This window comes from Metarhizium robertsii, assembly GCF_000187425.2.
Source record: "Metarhizium robertsii ARSEF 23 chromosome Unknown MAA_Scf_6, whole genome shotgun sequence".
Classification (NCBI taxonomy): Eukaryota; Fungi; Ascomycota; class Sordariomycetes; order Hypocreales; family Clavicipitaceae; genus Metarhizium; species Metarhizium robertsii.
This window is the reverse complement of record NW_011942204.1, coordinates 96,648-113,302: the sequence shown is the minus strand read 5'-3', so window position 1 is coordinate 113,302 and position 16,655 is coordinate 96,648. Positions and strand designations below refer to the sequence as shown.

Here is a 16,655-nt window from a genome sequence, read left to right as displayed (position 1 = left end):
ACGGCATGTGAAAATACAAAGGTCGAAGCAACAAACGGGCAGACAAACACAGACATTCATCAAATTCAAAGGCACCTGGCGAGTCCAAGGATCGTGATATTGTGAAATTAGTATAATCGCAGATATGCCTCGCCACGGATATGATGCCAATGTATTTAAGCAGACGCCAGCCACGGACTCGGAAAGCGTAAATACACGGCGCCAGAACGTCGAGTTGATTGTCTACGTGTTGCTCTGCATACGTGCGCGATATTCATGAGCCAACAGGCTTGATGGCAAGGAGGAGCCGCCTCGCTCTCGGCACAGCATTTTGCGGAAGGAGGGAGGTTGCAAGCTTCAAGGACATTTTCCGGACCAAGGTGCATCACATACGCATTGATGGCCCCAAGACGTCATGTATAGCTTATACAAAGATCAGGACGACTCTTCTTAGAGAGACGGCGAGGCTAGGTAGCGGAACTCGTGTCGGGCCAACTTTACGACACCATCACGGCCGCCCATGAAGTAGGTGATCAGTCAAGTCTGGTGCAATGGTTGGCGGTTCTTGGCAACGAATACCATGCAAGGCCTTTTAGGATTCAAGCGCACGTCACCGCGGTTGTGCGGCCGCTACGGGCCGTCCAGTAGAAAGGGAGGTTATTTCCGTTGCCGGACTCCGTGTCGAGCCAAAGCGTCCAATATTAACATGACCACGCACCAACATCGAGACATGGAGGCCCTTTCAGACCATGCAAGTGTCCGGTACCAGCTGACGTCTCCCCTCGCTTCTAATCGTGTTAATTGCGCATGTGCATGTCACCCCGCCGGTCAGTCGTCGAGGCTCGCGCAATGTAGGTTTCACGTTCGAGGGAATGGGAAGCCCAAGACAACCGTCAGGCTAGGTCCTGAGGGCCTGAGCTTGGCCTCATGGTGCTTCTTGTAACCGTTGTTGGCCCAACAACCTTTGTTGGTAGCTTCGACGGTGTCTTTGAAGTCAATTGAGCCTGCGACCAACCAGCCTCATTGTCTCCCCGAGTTGACGGGAGGCTACAATGATCCGTATGTAGAGAAATTAGTCCCATGTCACCATGCAAGTTCTTTCCTTCGAGCGCTTTCTAGCTTCAGAATCTTTCCATCCGTGGCGGGTTTTGAGTTTGCCAATAAGCAATGCTGATTCTCATCGCCATCCGTTACTCCGTACTCCGTCCTTGAATGCTGGTCATCCAACAAAAACAAAGCCTGAGCTTTGCGGTTGGGTGACGCCTGGTGACTGCTGGACCGTGTCGATGCATGTTGGTTGTTTGCAGGCTGTACGCTCAGAGCCATGCCGCTCACATCCCGCATACGTACATACGGAGTACCTGTCAATATGATGTCTCACTTGGGGGCGCAGCTGTTGCATTGCTGTTATCGGACTCGACCACGCTGAGAGATGATTGGGAAAAAAGCATGCGGCAATATTGAGACGACTGTTGAAACCACTGTCTTTCAACCAACACCATGGCGACTGTGATGACTACACCCGCAATCTTCCCATCGTTGAACTAGGCTGTGCAGATCGGAAGCTTTTAGAAAAGCCAAATATCTCAAGACACTACACCTATTACGTACTATGTCATACAACACGTTCTAGGGCGTGTCGATGTAAAACAAGTCTTCTATTCTAAACAAGGGCAGTGGTGATGTTGCGTCTATAGACCAGTCTGGAGAGCAAGCAAGTGGTGTAAGAACATCGATGCTATCTAACCGTGTCGAGGAGGTACGTTGATGACCCTGCTGTAGTTGCGGGGATACCATATTGTTACACCGTAGGTTCGTCTCGCTCTCGGAATCGTTTCTCGGCATCTTCTTGGTGTTCCCGCACTCTATCTCCGCCTTTCGCTTCCTTACTATCAGTGAGTCTAAACTTTCTAGAGTGGTGCTCGGAAGCCAGAAAAGATTTTGGTGATAGCCAAGTAGAATCTTGGCGGTTTGATTTGCCCCATACTCTCTGGCAGCCTTGGACAGCCCTACCTCGTACAATTGCTTAATGTATTGTTGCTTGCCAGATCCGAAAAGGCCATTTGACCCGAAGCTGCCCGGTTATTAGCACGGACAGGCAATTTATACCGAGTGACGCAGACATGGACCAACAAAAAAAGAAGGGAAAGGAAAAGAGCGAAGAGCGAAGGCAGCACCTGGGGATCGTACATGGAGTCATCAATACTGCAGACAAATAGTGGTCCGTAGATGCCAGGGCTATCGAAGGAAGCGGCGTGCAAAGTATCGCCCGCGCCGCCAACACTGGGACTAGGGAGAGGACTCTGTATGTTATGGGATTCGATTTCATGTAGTCGGCTGCAAAATAGAACCCAGTCACGGCCACGTCGAACCAGGGCGGCGTACTTTTTACTGTCCTCGGAGGGCGCTTGAAGGCCGATTGCAATGAGGAAGTCGGCCATTTGCTTGGCGGAGATTCTTTCCCGCGCCCTGGGAACGATACGTAAGAAGAGCTCGTAGGCAGAAACGGCAACAAATCTTTGTAGAACGCGTAGTTCCGTGATCTGGGAATCCAGCTGAACGGCACTCTGGAGGAATAGCTGTGCCCGGCGTGGCTTGTCCTTATGGATATAATGGATGTAGTTTGTGGAGCTCGTGGATGGTGTCTCCCAGAACGACTCGGGGTTTTGGCGCCAGTGTTGAAAATGACTTGAAAGGTCTTCAAGGTCCTTGGATGGTGAAGTGGCCGTCGTCCTGTACACGCGGCGTTTGGGAGGCGAACCATACACTACATGAAGCTGTTGGTATATCTGGCGTAGCCAGTCAGGGTTTCCGCCTTGACCGAAGGGTTCATCGGGCGGAAGTGTCTTGGTAGTTTGCGCAACGGCTCCGTTTGTCAGAACTAGGGACATGGTGTGATAGAATAGGGGTACGTGAGAAAATGGACGGAAAGATGAGAGCGATGATGGTCAGTCACAACATAGCCAGTCTGACATCCAGCCAGCAATGCAGGAGGACAGGTCTAACCGCGAGCACGGGCAGCCAAATGCTGCTTTTGTAGGCAAGTGCAGCAAATTACATTGGCTGTGCTTGTTATACTAACCCAAAAAGCGGATGAAGAACGTAGAGAAGGTCTTAATTTGGTGTATAGGAATGGTCTTTGATAAATCATGGCCGCATTGAGAAGCCTTTAGCGACGCAATACCATCTCGCGCCTTGGTGTTGGTGATTCTTAAAAAGGAGTGGTGAGAACTCAAGAACTTGTCCCGGACTCGGACGACCTATTCTTTCATAGAGCAACCCAAGGGGCCCAAAGCACACGCACACATACACCGCACATTCCATCCTTCTTCCAAAAGCCAAAACGGATCAACATGAGCTCTTCACGATATCCAGGAGATGCGAGAAAGAGGAAGGACAAGGACAAGGAAAAGGAAAAGGAACAGGAAAGGGACGGGAAAGTGAACAAACGCACGCATGTATTTCACACTAAGGAAGGCAAGGGAACTCCTGAAGAAGCAACTGTAGGCACACATATTTCCCATACCATGTAACCCTCCCCCCAAAAAGGACATTAACTAGGAAGTATGTTTAGGTCCACTGGATCACGCGACGTGCAAAAGAGAACGGTCCGGCCTATGAAGAGATTGTTAAGAGCATAGCTTCAAAAACTAAAACTGGAGTTTGGCATATCAGGCATGTTGGCTTAACAGCACATTTTATAGGAAAGAAATATAGGCTAATAAAAATATAAAGGGCAACAGCGCATGCCACAACATCACTTGGCGGTGCTAAAGTGAACGATGATGTACATTTCACAGTTTTCACGGATTATAAGACAGGAAACGCCTCGGGCCATTATGACTTCGCGGGTCATGTCTATGTGGTAATGGATGACGATTATCCTGAGTATCCCGTACGTCTGCTTCATCCTAGCGAATTCGAATTGAGGCGAGAGCCTGAGGAGATAGCATCTGCTATTCTATGGAATCAAAAGACGAAAGAAAGCTCTCTCTATAACATGGACGACAAATACTACGAGTATTTCTGTGGGGGCGAGGAGCAAGAGGAGGAGACAGAATACCATGAGGAAGAAACATCAGGATATAGCCAGCAGTACGGCTCCGAACATGGTCCAGAGGGGCAGGCTGCGACTTCTTCGGCAGCAACTGCCGCCGCTGGAGATGCGTCTGCAGATCCTCAAGACAAGAAGAGAAGAAAGAGGAGTAAGAGTAAGAGAAGGCCCAAGGGAAAGGAAACAGAACGCGGCGAGTAATGTAGGGCATCGTGTGTAGTTACTCATGTCAAGTCGGTCATGTATGCTTTCCATGAATGAGTCAAAGAGTCCGGAAGCAGAGAGTTATAGTCCTAAACAACAACTGCAATGCGCAACTAGAGACATGGAAATACTTGGGTAGTTACGACAAGCCCGGGTCATAGTTCTTGACACCTAGATTGAGAATGAAATTATGCAACTTTTCATCCCATCGCCGTCGACAGACTTGGTCCCCGAACTGGAAACTATCTATAGGGCCAAATATACCATGTATTTATGGCTTAACATGGGATGATTACAGTTTCTTTCCACAACACAGCCGCATCAACTGTCGCATATCTGCCAGCGTAGATTGATCCTCGTTGACAGTATCTCTTCGCTGCCGGTCGACCCAGGCCTTTGCTATTGCTGAGAGTGTCACACAAGCACTGTCGCTTGCACAACTGCAGGACTATCAGGCACAGGTGCCAGGATGTCCTGTGAACTGGCCCCTGGGTAACGAGAGACGTAGCATCCTCGTAAGGCAGGCAGCAGTTTACTCTAGATGCCGAGTCCCAAGCAATAGTTCACTGTGCTTGAGGGAATGAGCAACTTGATCTGCATGTGAGCAAGAAGCACAAAGAAACGTCAGATGTTGGCCAGACTCACGTGATTGGAGCCTTGGTCTGTGAGCCTGTGACGGTCAACTAGTATTTAAACAGCACAAAAATCGCCAGCCTTGATGCAACTTGCCGCCTCACTGCACTTTTTAGATCACACCTGGTACTCATCACTAGAGCGCAGCTCCCTTTTGTTTGACTTCGAAGCCCAAATGCCTCCGCAGGTTGGCGAACGCCCAAAGCCTGTTGCGGGTTCACCAATAAGACGGTATCCCCAACATCCCTCGCGTCTATGGAAACGGCTATATTATGATGGGTGGCAAGACGATCATTTTCTCTTCGAGAAACTCGTTTACTATCAACCGAACGGCCTTCACCCCATCGATCTTGGAGACGAGCTGCACGACCACCGATTCCGCGTCATTCATAAGCTGGGCTATGGGGGATCATCAACTGTATGGCTCTGCCGTGACCAAAGTAAAGACAGACCAGTCTACGTGGCAGTCAAGATCTTCCACGCGGGGTTCGCGGAAACGGAGTGCCGCGAACTACTCATGTTTAAAGTTAAAGACGAAGGCACTGATGATCAGGAACATTACCTATGTCTCCCCAAGGAGCGATTTATTAGCGAAAGCCCCAACGGAACGCATCTCTGCCTAGTCTTCCCAGTACTCGGGCCTACAGTGGACCAGGCCGCCTCAATCTTTGAAGAGGAGCAAAATAGTAGTAGTATTCTGCGCACAATATCTCGCAGCATCATTGAAGCTTTGGCTATTCTACACCGTCGGGGCATCTGCCATGCAGGTATGTTCTGTGGGTATGCTCCCATTGCTTTCCAGCTTATTGACTCTTGGCCAGATTTTCGCCCGGCAAATATTCTTCTAGGGCTGCAGAGCCTCGACGGCCTGCCGGAAGAACAAGTACTTGCGCAGCTTGGCGAGCCAGAGGAAGAAATCATCCACATCCGAGAGGATTCTCTGCCGACTCCAGACATTCCGTACGCGCCCAAGTACCTTGTTTACCCTGTTGACTTTCACGATACCAGCCCATCGTTTATCCTGCCGCGGGCCGTGGTTATCGACTTTGGTCAGGCTGTCGAAGCCGCGGCGGAGAAGGCACCGCCCGGCATACCGGCCAACTACGCAGCACCAGAGGTGATTCTGCAAGGTTCTGGCGGCCAAGAAATGGATCTATGGTCTCTGGCTTGTACCCTGTACGAAGTCCGAGTCGGTCAACAGTTATTCGATGTACCTCAGCTGATTGGAGTCGATGAGCGAGACTACGAAGAGGAGATTTCCACTGTCTTGGGGAAGCCCGGACATGGTAGGTCTGACCGGGAAGTGGCACGCGAGATCGGCAAGAGGGCATTTGGCGATGACATGACGCTGGAAAAGGAGCAGTGGGCGGAGATGCTGGCGGGCTTACTGAGGTACGAGCCGGATGAAAGGCTCAAGGCGCAGGACCTGCTGAACAACGCATGGTTTGGGCGTGACTCCTAACCAAGCTGAAGAAAGTGCCGGTGGTCGGGTAACATTGAATCTGATTTTCCAAGACTCAGGTACACATGCATCCCGTCCTTACCGCTGCTGAGGTTCACATGACGATGAGCTTCAACCATCATCGAACCTCGTCCAATCCATCCACGCCACCACCATCCCAACTGCGATATCCATCAGTATCATCCCGGAACGACCGCTAGATAGCTGATTGCCAGGGCCGCGCTTTTGTAGTCAATTACGGACACGGGGTTTACCCCAGCCCCCTACTACGCGTTACAATCGCCTCACCACAGCTGCTCCCTTACGCCAGTATGACCTGACTGATATGGTCGTCTACTGCACATCATGGAACGATCAAGGCCTCAGGCTTTTCAATCATCTTATGCGCCTCGCCTGCGCGCTTACAACAATGGCTGGCAGCTCGACGTTGGGCCCCTTGGACGCCAGACCAACACAGCAATGAGGAAAAAGGTCATCCTGACAGAACGCGAAGGTAAAGTGTTCACATTGACTTTATTCTACTCAGATTTTAGTCAGCATGGGTCAGATCATCGGGTAGATCCAAGTATTACCCCTTTGGAATTTAGAGTTTGAGTAAAAACAGGGTTCATCCGATGCTAGTCCCGATCGTCGTGACCTTAAGGCTGCTGCAGATCAGAATGTAAGTGTCTTGGATTATTTGTCACTGGCTGTAACTGCCTCTTCTTGCTTTGTTTCCGACTCTCTCGATACTGCAGTCAGTCAGTTTGTTGAGCCAGGGAATCAGTACTTCCTTTGAAAGCACGCAACGACATGGCTGTCGGGCGCAAGAACAGCACGGCAGAGTGAAATAGTCAATTTCAATACCACCACCCGGATTTATCGACTGTAGACGGCCGGAGCAACTGGACGCAAGCATGTTCAGACGAGGCTGTCGCCACATAGAGCATAAGAAGCCAGGCCAAGTCGTTGAATAATGAGATGGCAGACTTCAAGTTGATGAATCTAACTAGTAATCCGTTGCGAATCACGCAACGGATTAACAGGTTCCTGGGTATGGCGACAAGATGAGGCCCAACACTTTCGCATGTGTAATCAAGGCAAATTGACAGCATTTGACCGGATCAAGTACCCAACTATGACGCTTCATGTCATCATGTGTTATAACATAGGCGTATACTTGGTGGTGGGCAAATGTTTCCTGCTAGACTTTAAAATGACCCGGGACCAAGGAGTACCAGATCCTCCGTGTCTTCAAAGAGCGCATCGATTCATGCATCAAATCGCGCAGAAGCTCGCCTCAGCTTCGTTAATCGTCAACACTCCCTAGTGCGTAATGGGCGGATACAACGCCGCGCAACCCATTTGCATGAGGACGGCTGAATCATGAATATGGCATCTAAGAAGGCACTTTTGCTGAATCAACAAGGAGTTTTCACTTGTACAGGTCCTTAATTGACTCTGCGCATTATCCATATCCGCGCGGTATGTCGCCCGAATCCGCATGATGCCCAGTTTTGCTTATCTTATGGACAATGGGTAGCTTTATTACAGGGTTGTTCCCAGTCGCTTTCCTCTGACAGGGTGCACTGGAAAATGCTTGTCGCTGTTGGTGGCACTTTTGAACTGGACCATGCGTCATCTTATCTTAGTGACGTGGAATCTGAAACATAGGTGGGATTAATTCTCCGAGCCACGTTCGCCACGATTCATGAAGTTGCCGTGATTACCCTGGCGGGATCTTGCGTTCTGGTGGTAACTGCCAAGATCGCACCGCCTGTTGCTTCTTATCACGAGAAATAATAGGATATTAGTATACAAATCAGTTCATCAGAGGATTACTGGCGATTAGATTCAATAAGACTAATGTACTGAGTATTTCTAGAGAACCTGAGAGCAGTATAGACAACACCTGATATAACGCGAGACATGCGTCAAAGTGTTTAATAGTTGTCTAAAGCTCATGAATCGCTGACCATGGCACTCGACCTACTGTTCATCACAACTAGTGACTTTTTGACCACGTAGTATCGTGGTATAGAACCTTGTAGAAGCATCCGTTAGCCGCTGTCCGCGACAAAAAAATGAAATTCTCAAGCTATGACATGTATGTATAATAAACCATTAGTTGAATCAAGGGCCCAAATGAGGCGATGAAATTGTCAAAAATAAGGAAATTAGCAAGGAGCATTAATCAAGCGGCAGTGGTTCGAAGACAAGAAAGAAAAGGAATCTTCACCTGATTCCGAGTCACGGTAGCTTCGTTGCGCTTGTTTCACTGTTTCATCCGCAGGCAACGTTGCATGCAAAACAACTCTCTTGCCACTGCGCCAGGCTATTCCACTCGAATTTTATACGCATGGAAATGTACACATGCATGAGCGTGACTACGTATACGGTGGAGGCATTTGTGGAAATAATGCGCAACGATAGTACCAATTTGCTAGACGAGGCACACACGAGTGCGCGCACACTCATATATATATATGCCTTGATGCTGACAATAACTTCGTCGATACAACGCATCATCTCATCATTTCTCACATAGCCTTTTCACGCTCAAACTTTCCACTGCAAACACCGTGGTCTTGTACAATATGAAGAGCTCTCTTATCTTTGGATTAATCAGCACGGCGGCTGCCGCTGCCCTTCCCGCTCCCGCAGATGGCTGCGACTCTGACTCTGTCCCTGCCGTTGAACCGACAAAGCCTGTGGGAGAGAACAATGGGAAGCTGCCTTGGCTGAAGCCGGGTCAGTTTGCCAGCCTTTGCGGCTCGAGCAAGTTCACCGACGAGGACTGCGGCACGGATATGTACTGCAAAGCTTTCGACGACATCAAGAACGTGACCGACCGCAAGTTTACTTCTTCCAAGCAGTGCTTCGCAGCTCACGAGCCCGAGCCTTTGCCTTGGCGCGAGCCAGGTCAGTTCGCCAGCCTTTGCGGCTCGAGCAAGTTCACCGACGAGGACTGCGGCACCGACATGTACTGCAGAGCCTTTGACGACATCAAGAACGTCACCGACCGCAAGTTCACTTCGTCCAAGCAGTGCTTTGCTGCCCACGAGCCCAACCCGAACCCGAAGCTGGCTTGGAAAGAGCCGGGTCAGTTTGCCAGCCTTTGCGGCTCGAGCAAGTACACCGATGACGATTGCGGCACGGAAATGTACTGCAAAGCCTTTGATGACATCAAGAATGTCACCGACCGCAAGTTTACCTCTTCCAAGCAGTGCTTCGATGCCCATGAGCCGAAGCCCAAGGCTTAAACGACGACGAGCAGATGTCCTTGGTATTTGACTAAATCAGGTGCTTGGCCATCGCGCTCCATACTATGATGTACTATGGGCTATTAGTGCATCTTGGGAGTGACTCCGTCTTCCGGGAAACAGAGGGGCGCAGGACCGGCTCCTTGTTGGGAGTACCCGTGGTAACCAGGGCAAAAAGATGTGGTTATCAGCGCGTCGTTTGATCATGTATCATGTTTTGTATTCTTCTGTACTTAGACTTTGGGGCTGGACGCGCGGTAGGATTGTCGCCGAGAAGAAAGAAAGAAAATAGACGTACCTCTTGTTTGATAGATTCATGATGTTCTTCCTTCGCACGATCGCTCAGGTAGTGTAAATAGTAGTATATCGACAGTTTTTTCGGAAGGCCACTTCAACCAAGCTCTTTGTCATGCCTATTTCACGACTGCTTTCATTCCCCGTGACACATCTAGACAAGGTCGATTCAGCCAGTGACTAGGTCGTGCTCAATGACGCTACTCGCCAGTCTGGACAAGCATTTGGCGTGGCCCTTTGGCCTTTTCCGTGATGGCTTCAATAGTCTGTGACGGCGCAATGCCAACGGCAACCACCTGTACACGAACAGCGACGACTCCTTTTCTTGCGAGTTTTGCCTCATAACGAACGTTATCGAAGCCAGGTCATTGCTTTGCAGCGCGGCCGGGCGGCCAAGGGTGACTTGTTGGCCACCTCTTGCCATGGCTGTGATTAAGACTACGCCCATGTAGGAGCGGTGGTTTTGGAAAAAGGCATCGCGTGCGGCGTGGCTGCAAAATCCTGTAGCGCTAAATAATTGAACAGGACGTCGGGCCAAAGGCAGCCAGTCATGACTTCATTGTGATCGGTCCGTCGCTGCGCGGACTTGCAAATAGGGGGGCCTCGCACACAGAGCGGCTAGAAGAGGACACAGAGAATTAAGAGCACTGAGGTTTGACAACATCTTGATGCAAAGACTCGACTGCGGTGCCTCGTTTCCTGGGCAGTTCGTTTGCAGTTGGCCCCTCGACTAACCTGCACATGCACATGCATTTTGTTGCAAGGAAAACCAGAGCATCTACTCCGTACCAAATTGGCACTTGAGAGATTCCTGACTAAGCCGCAGCCGGACCCGCGATACACGCGATACTAGGCGCCTCTTTACGCGCCCCTTTCTCAACCTTGAGCTTTTCTGCAGTGACGCTCAATCTCTTCGTTACGCGGCACTTTGTTGCTGCCAAGTTGCTTTAGGAATACCCCGTTTCCTTTGTGGCCCGCGCATGTAGCTGGTTCCATGTTGGCACGGGCTTTCCTTCGCAATGGCTTCGGCCTCCTGGTTCCCTTGGCCGTCGCCTGCTCCATCTACCTGTACTTGTACCCCGTCTTCAGCAGATGCGCATTCCCCCTGCCGTCCAGAGACCCCGATGCCGCATTTGAGGAGACCAAGAAGCTGCATTGGCCGTACGCCGACGCCGAGACGAATGCGCAGGCCCATGCATTGCCCACCAAGCAGGCGCCATTTCGGCTCTTGGCCCTCGGTGATCCCCAGCTCGAGGGTGATACGTCCATCCCGACAGTCTACTTGGGCATTTTCCCCCATGTCAAGACCATTTTCCAGCGGCTTACTTTTCAAATATGGCACGACTCTCTCCGGGATCGAGTGCGAGTAATACTACACGACATCATCGACATTTTTTTCGAAGATATCCCCTTTATTTTCGAGTCGTGGCGCAAACGCTTCGACCTGTTCGGCAACGACTTCTATCTCGCGCACATCTACAGAACCTTGCACTGGTGGACGCAGCCTACACACGTTACTGTGCTGGGGGATCTCCTGGGCAGCCAGTGGATCGAGGATGACGAATTTGAACGCAGAGGCCGACGGTTTTGGAACCGAACCTTTCGGGGCGGTGAGCGCGTACCTGATGATGTAGCCATGTGGCCCAATATCGAGTACAATCTGTCCGGCATATTGGACGGTTCTGCGGCCGAACAAGTCTGGAAAAGAAGAATAATGAATGTGGCCGGAAATCATGACATTGGCTACGCTGGCGACTTAACCCCCGAGCGCATTGAACGGTTTGAGCGAGTATTTGGCAAGGCAAACTACGAGCTACGATTCGAACTTCCCGTCACCGACCCTGAGACCAATGCTACAATTCAAGATCCGGAAACAAACCCTGCGTCCGTGCGACTGCCCCCTGAGCTGCGAATCATTGTATTGAACGACATGAACTTGGACACACCCGCAAAAGACCAAGGCTTGCAGGACGCTACGTACAACTTCATCAACGCAGCCATTGGTACGGCATGTGCTGTCGAATACAAGGGCCAATTCACCTTGATTTTGACTCATATTCCCCTCTATAAGCCTGCCGGCATCTGTGTCGATTCACCTTTTTTCGATTTCCATGGCGACCATGACGGTGGAGGCGTCAAGGAGCAATACTTGCTCAGTTCAGATGCCAGTAAAGGTATTCTTGAAGGCATTTTTGGTGTTAGTCGCGATCCCCAAGCCGCCGGACAAGGTATGGGCCGCCCTGGACTTGTCCTCAACGGACACGACCATGAGGGCTGTGACACGTACCACTTTGTTAACCAAACAAACGGCACCACTCCCGATGAACGATCCTGGGAATCACGCAAGTGGCAGGATGTGAGGGTGTCCAACATTCAGCAGTTGCAGCAGCATCCCGGACGACGAGAGATCACCGTGCGCAGCATGATGGGCGACTTTGGTGGTAATGCCGGCCTTCTGAGCATGTGGTTCAACCACGACACTTGGGAATGGGAACACGAATATGTCGACTGTCCCCTTGGGCGACAACACTTCTGGTGGCTGACACATTTTATAATATTTGGCGTAATACTTTTTGGATTTTCTTACGTGGCGGTCGCAATTTTGGAATCCCAAGGCGTCGATGTAGATGCTCGTCTTCGTCAAGCCTTTGTTTGGGCACGACAGCAGGTGAAGGAGTTGGAGAAGAAGCGACAGGCGCGTAAGAACGCGGCGGTATCGAACGGGAAGCCCGGGGGAAAGTCATGATTGGATGCGGGTAGGCATTTTAGAGCATTTACATTAGCCTAATTTCTTTTTGTACAATATGTTGGCAGCGTTGCCATTTTGGGACTTGTTTGCATGGTTTGAGGCGTCTGTTCATGAAGGGTCCATGGTTTGCTTCTCAGGCGTGTGCAACCCCGGCGTGGTGTAGACATTGATTGTGTTGTCGTTGTCTTTTCCCTCTTTTTCTTTTGAATAGACTGGACTTGATGGGCAAAACGGTTGCACACAGAGCACGGCCAGTTAGCTTTTGGTTGGACAGAAACTAGCACACAAGCAGGGGAAGGGTTCGGTCTCTGTGAGATGGTGACTCCGGAAGGCGGTACAACGAGGATACGGAAGAACGGCCGGTAAGCCGATGAACTGGTTCGATTATGCGTCCTCGACGTCGTACCCCGTAACATCGCACGGCTTCCAAGAGGCCGCAACGCTAGGGTTCGGGAGCAAGAGCTCCATCTCGCGACAGCTACCTACCTCCCTACCTAGGTAGGTATGAAGCAGCTATGCCAGCCAGCATTGCCCATCATATCAACGGAGCCGACTGTCAAAGGCAAACGTGTCAAGTTGGTTCTTCTATACATTGCATTCCCAGCCTACAAAATGTTACAGAACCGCATGTTTGCTCCGACGACACGCCGCGACACACTCCGTGATATGAAGCACAAAGTTGCGATGTGGCCATTCATCTCTGAACGACGGGGGAAAGACTACGAGTCTTGGTCTTGACCAACAGGGAAACAACTATAAAGCGAGATGCCTTCTCTATTCTCTAGTCTCAATATCGAAGCTTTCTCGTTAGTTCAACTACTTGCAAAATAGATTTTGTCTCCATCTCGTCAAGTCGCCAAACCGCCAACATGTATCTACCCAACCTTCTAACTTGCATCATCGCCATCTTCACCCATGCCCACGCCGCCCCGAGGCCCGACTCACTCGCAGTAATATGCCCCAAGTCCAACACAAGCTCCTCGCCTTGGCCAGGAACCACCCCCTTTACTGCCATGCCTCTCCCAACTCTCCCAAGCGCAGGCGACTGCGCTCCCGGCGGCGTCTGTGACTGCTCTCGAATACCCGACAAGAATAGCAATGAGTTCGTACCATTCACCTATCCGTACTTACCAAGGTACATAGCCACACTAACCACGGCTAGATACTTTCAATGTATCACCAATCCCAACTGTGAATACTGCTGGGTCGGCAGATCAACCACGTCGACGTCCTCGTCGTCCAAGACCCTCGTCGCCAATTCCACCAGCATCTCCATCACCGACTATCGCACCATGTCGCCCGGCACCTACATCATCACTACCAACGGTACCGTAATCAATATTGTTGTCACACAGGAAATCGCCACTCCTACCTCTTCTACGCAGGTCTTTGTAACCATGACGGAGACAGTGGTAGTTACCGTGTCGTCCGCATCTACTTGGACTCCAAGTAAATCCAGTTCGACTGCGACGGTGGATGATGATTGTTATGGACGGTGTAACTGCTCCAAGGTCGAGGATAAGGACAGTAAGGGGTAGGTTCTCTTTCCTTCTTCTTTCCCCCCATCTTCCTGCAAAATACTATGATCATCCTGTCATGAGGCGGTGGCGGTTAACCAGGAGCAGATTCTTCGAGTGCCTCACCAACCCCGACTGTGAGAAATGCCACTCCACAAACGCAGCGGCCTTGGCTACCAAGACGACTGCCTCGAGCAGGATTTCCAAGAGCTCTGCGTCTAGCACTACGACGACGACTTCATCTTTTGGCGCCCCTACAGACGCTTGTCCTTTCTTCTGCGACTGTTCGGGCATTGAAGATAAAGACAGCGAAGAGTAGGCTGCCTCGTTTCCTTTACATGTGGGCGTACGACTAACTGCAGCTAGGTATTTCCAATGCATCACCAACCCCGTCTGCGAACAGTGCAAAAGCCACCGCTGGTAGACGCTGAGTTGAGTCTGAAAAGCCACGAAGTCAAGTACCTGGAGGATGTGGCGAGCGGATCAAGACTAGCTATGTGTAATTGGTATGATAAGTAGTAGCTTCCTACGGCATAGCTAGATAATAAAGAGGTGTGCGCCGCAGCATCGCAGCTGTTCTGCTTGAACGAGTGAGCAGAGAGAGATGCCAGGAATCCATACGTCTAGCCTACAAGATACAAGTCCCAGCATCCATTCGCCATTCCCATCCCGAATCCTAATCATTAAGCGAACGTGTCCATTTACATTCATAAATCAATGCAACAATAGTAATCGACGCGATGCGCTACGCTACGCTACGCTACAACCAGCATATTGTGAGGTGCATAACCTTCCCTAGGGATACCATCGAATAACTGAGCCGCAGAGTCAGCGTTGCGCTTCTCCTCCTTCTCTGGCCCATCCGTCCATCCTCGTTCAGGACCCCAGAGAATCTTCCGCTTTGACTGAGCAGCGACCTCGAGCAGGCCCCGCATCATGGCGCCCGACTTCTTGACGCCCGGGTAGCCCTCAAACTCAATGGCGACGTGGCCGGGGATTTCGCCGAGCACGTCGCCGAGCAAGTTGCGGCAGAACCCTTCGTAGAAACCATCCGATCGACGGAACCCTTCGTAGATGCCGTCGCTCGGGTCGCATTCAACATACACGGTCAGTTTGCGAAGATTGCTGCAGTCCTTGAGGCCGAGGGCGTCGTTGACCACCCACCCCCGCGGGGGGGCATTCCAGCCAGGCCCGAGCCGCAGCTCCAGCGACGTGATGCATCGGCGCTGGCTCGGTTTCAGGCGAGCCAGGAGCGGCTTTCTCGACTTGAAATATTTGCCGGGAAAGGTGGGGAACAGGCGAATGGCCCGGGAGCTGAAGAAGAAATGAGTCGCTTCCGCGCGAACCTGTTTACATGTACGGACCAGACCCAGCGCCCTGTGGTATCTTTTATGGTTGCCGGGGTCGAGGTCCAGGACCTTTTCGGCATTGCTCCAGTAGTGCTCGTAGACCTTGACGCGCAATTCAGATGGCAGTTCAAGGAAACGAAAGGGCTTTTCCGGAACGCGGCTCTTTCGTCTTAGCGGTATGAGAGGCGTGTCGAGGGTCAGGGAAGCAATTTGGATTTGGCCGACGTCGTCGACTTCGACTTCGGACGCATGTGTTGACGGATACGCCGAACTCGCTGGCGTAGTCATTGTGGAAGATGCTGGCGTCGCATTGCGCGGCGTCAAGCCCGTGGGAGGCTTCGAGCCTCGTCTGACAGGTCTTCTGGGCATTGCCGGGTGGTAGTTGTGGTATTTGGTGTGACTGCTCCGCTTAGAAATAGGCCGTGGTATGTGGCGACTGTAAGCGCAAACACGAACCGCTGCCAATGTCGGGCTGCCAATGTCGGGGTGGATATGGGAAACAAGTCGTTTCTTTGAAAAGACGCTAGAGCGAACAAGATGAATGTCGTTGCAGATTGGCGCTCGTCAAATGTTCAGCGCGATAGGGTCGACTGTGATGTGTGGAAGGCTCGGATCGCGAGTTGGCTCACAGAGGGTGGTGCCATGGCGAAGTCGCAAAGACTGTCGGGAGACCACCCTCTAGAATGCAGCACACGCATGCATAATGATGCCGGGCAATGCTCAGTGGTGTATGGAGAAGGGTGACGGATACAGGGTCCAAGTCAATGGCGACTGGAACGAGTCCTAGGAAGGGTGATGTGGTCTCGTGATGTTTGAATCAGGGGTGAGGGGAAGCCGAGCAGGTGCAGGGTGTGTTGAGGAACGCCCAGCCGCTTGTTGCATCTCGACGAAGATGCCGTCATCCAATGGGAGAGACGGCCGCCAAGACAGTCTGAAGGACAAGCCTACGCCACACTGTCCACTAGGAGGCCATGTTACTCGCCTAGCAGTCTAGAGTGGCATACTTGGTACATAAAAGATAGTTTTGTATTGGGGCGAAATCGGCTGGCGGATGGATACCTTAGCCTAGGTGCCTTCGTCGTAGCAAGCGAGCCTCTTCTTCTGTAGGGTTTGAACTACAACTACCCGAGGCTGCCGGGTTTCAATATACAGCCAGTGAGAGAGGCAAAGGC

General features: G+C 51.3%; 7 protein-coding genes across 7 annotated transcripts; 5 read left to right on the top strand and 2 right to left on the bottom strand.

Moving 5' to 3' along the window:
* Positions 1 to 1,608: 1,608 nt before the first annotated feature.
* On the bottom strand, positions 1,609 to 2,870 carry MAA_11301 (Wings apart-like protein; the record flags this gene model as incomplete). Its single annotated transcript, XM_011413289.1, has 2 exons — positions 1,609 to 2,053; positions 2,170 to 2,870. The coding sequence occupies 2 exons, from the start codon at positions 2,868 to 2,870 to the stop codon at positions 1,609 to 1,611; spliced, it is 1,146 nt and encodes a 381-aa protein (XP_011411591.1).
* A 977-nt stretch (positions 2,871 to 3,847) lies between these two features.
* MAA_11300 (Small GTPase superfamily, Ras type) lies at positions 3,848 to 4,234 on the top strand (the record flags this gene model as incomplete). Its single annotated transcript, XM_011413288.1, has 1 exon — positions 3,848 to 4,234. The coding sequence occupies one exon, from the start codon at positions 3,848 to 3,850 to the stop codon at positions 4,232 to 4,234; it is 387 nt and encodes a 128-aa protein (XP_011411590.1).
* An 811-nt stretch (positions 4,235 to 5,045) lies between these two features.
* MAA_09001 (Protein kinase-like protein) lies at positions 5,046 to 6,332 on the top strand (the record flags this gene model as incomplete). The annotated part of the gene is made up of 2 exons (XM_007826999.2): positions 5,046 to 5,637; positions 5,692 to 6,332. The coding sequence occupies 2 exons, from the start codon at positions 5,046 to 5,048 to the stop codon at positions 6,330 to 6,332; spliced, it is 1,233 nt and encodes a 410-aa protein (XP_007825190.2).
* A 2,576-nt stretch (positions 6,333 to 8,908) lies between these two features.
* Positions 8,909 to 9,574, top strand: MAA_09002 (uncharacterized protein; the record flags this gene model as incomplete). The annotated part of the gene is made up of 1 exon (XM_007827000.1): positions 8,909 to 9,574. One exon carries the CDS (start codon positions 8,909 to 8,911, stop codon positions 9,572 to 9,574), a length of 666 nt encoding a protein of 221 aa, XP_007825191.1.
* A 1,288-nt stretch (positions 9,575 to 10,862) lies between these two features.
* Positions 10,863 to 12,614, top strand: MAA_09003 (Metallophosphoesterase domain protein; the record flags this gene model as incomplete). The annotated part of the gene is made up of 1 exon (XM_007827001.1): positions 10,863 to 12,614. One exon carries the CDS (start codon positions 10,863 to 10,865, stop codon positions 12,612 to 12,614), a length of 1,752 nt encoding a protein of 583 aa, XP_007825192.1.
* Positions 12,615 to 13,486: 872 nt separating this feature from the next.
* On the top strand, positions 13,487 to 14,453 carry MAA_11299 (Ham1-like protein; the record flags this gene model as incomplete). Its single annotated transcript, XM_011413287.1, has 2 exons — positions 13,487 to 14,151; positions 14,237 to 14,453. The coding sequence occupies 2 exons, from the start codon at positions 13,487 to 13,489 to the stop codon at positions 14,451 to 14,453; spliced, it is 882 nt and encodes a 293-aa protein (XP_011411589.1).
* A 436-nt stretch (positions 14,454 to 14,889) lies between these two features.
* Positions 14,890 to 15,771, bottom strand: MAA_09004 (uncharacterized protein; the record flags this gene model as incomplete). Its single annotated transcript, XM_007827002.1, has 1 exon — positions 14,890 to 15,771. The coding sequence occupies one exon, from the start codon at positions 15,769 to 15,771 to the stop codon at positions 14,890 to 14,892; it is 882 nt and encodes a 293-aa protein (XP_007825193.1).
* Between the last annotated feature and the right edge of the window lie 884 nt (positions 15,772 to 16,655).